Raw genomic sequence first — 3,022 nt, forward strand, 5'->3', positions numbered from 1 at the left:
TTCGGATTTAGCAAGAAAAATGAAGCCTTGAACTTGTGGTGCACGAGTTTGTCCAAAAACGCGACAATATAGCATGAATTCGGGTGAAATTGATGGTTAAGATTATGGGGAAAGTGATTGTGGTGATTTAGGAAGAATAATGGAGTGATTTGGTGGAGAAACGAGTGAGATATGGTGATTTTGGTGTAATTCATGACTAGGGTTTTGTAAGGATGAAAGAGAAAGTTATGCAGCGACAGGTTCAAAAATAAACAACTTAATCCGGTTCACGGAGGCCTCGGTGACGCCAGGGGGTCAGGGGGGTCTCGCGTGACGCGGCGTGTCAAAAACAATTTAATTTTGAACCTTTACCCTCGCGCGACGCTAAGGCCCTTGGCGTCACGCCAAGGGCTGTTTTTCACAGAATGTTACGTAGAAATTCGTTTTTCATGCCTTAGAAAAATTTTCAAAACTTTACCCAACCATCCAAAACCCATAAAATTTTTTCTAAGTGTCCAAGAGAAATACCTGGGACCTCTTTTTTCATGCTTTTTTCGTTCCATAGCGGTGATGAAACCTGCGAAATTCTCAACGACACAAAACAAACACCGAAAAACTACGAAAATACTCGTTAGAACACGAAAATACTCAAACGATGACTCTTATACAAACAATACAAAATGTACACTTGGGCTTTCACCCAAAACACTAATTGGCGGCTTTAGGTGGGATTTCGAGGGGAATTTCCTCCCGCTCATCCTCATTTATTGCTCCTCCAACGTACTGTTTCAACCGATGGTCATTCACCGTCCAGGTACGGCCATCCTTCTCATCCATGATTTCCACCGCTCCATACGGAAACACATAGTGAACCATAAAAGGTCCCGACCACTTCGATTTCAACTTACCTGCAAAGAGCTTCAATCTTGAGTTGTACAGAAGCACTCTGTCGCCTTTGCTAAACTCCTTCACTTTCCTCAACCTTCTATCATGTAACAACTTTGTTCTCTCCTTGATTCCCAATGATCGAGCATACGCTGTATCCCTAAGCTCCTCAAGCTCATGAATTTGAAAGAGACGCTTCCTAGCGGCTTCGGTCATGTCTAAATTAACGGTTTTTAATGCCCAAAGCGCTCTATGCTCTAACTCTATGGGAAGATGACAAGCCTTTCCATAGACGATCATAAAAGGTGTGGTTCCTAAAGGTGTTGTGACAACTCGAGTTTCACTTTCGCACGTTGACTTTGACTGTTTAGTTATTGACTTGATTGACCTGTATCTGTACACGTTGTATTATAATAAAACGCATTGTGGTGTTGCATGTTTGTGTGTTTGGTTGTGTAACTTGGAACCTGTCGAAAAACTTAAACTGTTAAAGCCCATTAAGGACCCGACGAAACAAGATGTGTTTCGCCAATAACCATCCGACGAAAGCAGATGCGTTTTGTCACTTGTCTCTCGACGAAACAAGTTGTTTCGCCGGCCCACTGGTTCGCCAAGCCCATTAAGGGCCCAGAACACTTAGACGCGTATAAGTTATACGGAACCGCTTAATTCGTCACACTTTAGCAAAAACAGAAAACCTTAGAAGCTCTCCTGTGCACGTCGACAGCCACCATCATCTGAGAATTTACCCGTTCCGTCCGTATTACTCGCTTAGTTTTCGGTTAGTCATTGCTAGCACTTATTTGTTTGTGAATACCATGATGATCTGTGATTTCATGACTAGTATGACTACTTGTTAATCGTTGGTATAGATTAGGGTTTGTTGTCAATGATTAATGATGGATGGTTGTGATCTTAATGATTTGCTTAGTGTTTAATCCGGATGATTGTTGTTGTCAAACCAAATAGAATGTTGATTAATTTACTGATAGTGATGAACCTGATACTATATTACATGCGAATGGGTTTGATATTCTTGTCGATCGGATGTTAAGTAAGGGAAACTATGACTGGTTTGATGAATACCGTACGATTTCCGATGATTATTTCATGATGATTTATGTGCTATATGATCTCCGTATGATCGATGTTAGTGTTGACGGCAATTAGGGTTCTGTGTTAATGTTTGTAACTGACATGTTTGCGACGTAACTGATTGGCTCACGAAACAGGATTTTGTTTCGCCCGGGGTAATCGACGAAATAGAACTTTGTTTCGCCAAAGGTATGAACGACGAAACAGGTTGTGTTTCGCCAAGAATATGAACGACGAAAGGGGGTGGGTTTCGTCAAAGAGGGCTCACGGCGAAACAAAGGGTCGCCGATTTGGATAATCTGCACAGTAACTTAACTATTCTGTTAAACTTAACTGAGTTAACTAATGACTGTTAGATATTATGCATGACTTGTATAATGGGAATACGTGGTTTGTACTACTTTGTGATCGTTGGTTGTGCTTATACGTGAACTTCGTGAATACAAACTGATTATGTATACGTGCATACCTTAGGACGTGATTGATTAACTGTGAGCACATACTTAGCATACCGAGCAAACCAAGGTGAGTTCACACTCTTGCCAAGGCATGGGATTCCTGGGGATTGGGAATGGGTTGAATGATGGGATTGAACAATTTCTCGTACCTACGCTATTGCTAGACTATCTACCATCGTCCTCAGTTAGGTAGGGCACTTACGTAAAACCTACGTAAACTAGTACTTACCACTGTCCTCAGGGTTCGAGGGACACTTACGTAAAACCTACGTAAACACATACTTACCACTGTCTTCCGGGTCAGGAAGGACACTTACGTAAATCCTACGTAAAGCCCCGCGTACCACTGTCCTCGGTAAAGAAGGGCACTTACGTAAAGCCTACGTAAACCCCATACGTACTCCTGTTCTCGGGTTAAGAAGAACACTCATGGATGCGAATAGTCTATTGTATTTAAACATGGGAAGCACCCACTAATTGAACATACAATTGATTTATTTAATATCGCATGGTTATGCAACGAACTTACTTACTGTGAACTCGCTCAACTAGTTGTTGACTTTCTGTTACATGCCTTGCAGGACCATAGGTACATTTGGGAGCTT

General features: G+C 41.8%; 1 protein-coding gene across 1 annotated transcript; it reads right to left on the minus strand.

Annotated features, from left to right (window-relative positions):
- Positions 1 to 687: 687 nt before the first annotated feature.
- On the minus strand, positions 688 to 1,164 carry LOC110906728. Its single transcript, XM_022151823.1, has one exon. The coding sequence runs from the start codon at positions 1,162 to 1,164 to the stop codon at positions 688 to 690; it is 477 nt and encodes a 158-aa protein (XP_022007515.1).
- Positions 1,165 to 3,022: the final 1,858 nt, after the last annotated feature.

This window comes from Helianthus annuus, chromosome 6 (assembly GCF_002127325.2).
Source record: "Helianthus annuus cultivar XRQ/B chromosome 6, HanXRQr2.0-SUNRISE, whole genome shotgun sequence".
In the NCBI taxonomy this organism is placed as follows: domain Eukaryota; kingdom Viridiplantae; phylum Streptophyta; class Magnoliopsida; order Asterales; family Asteraceae; genus Helianthus; species Helianthus annuus.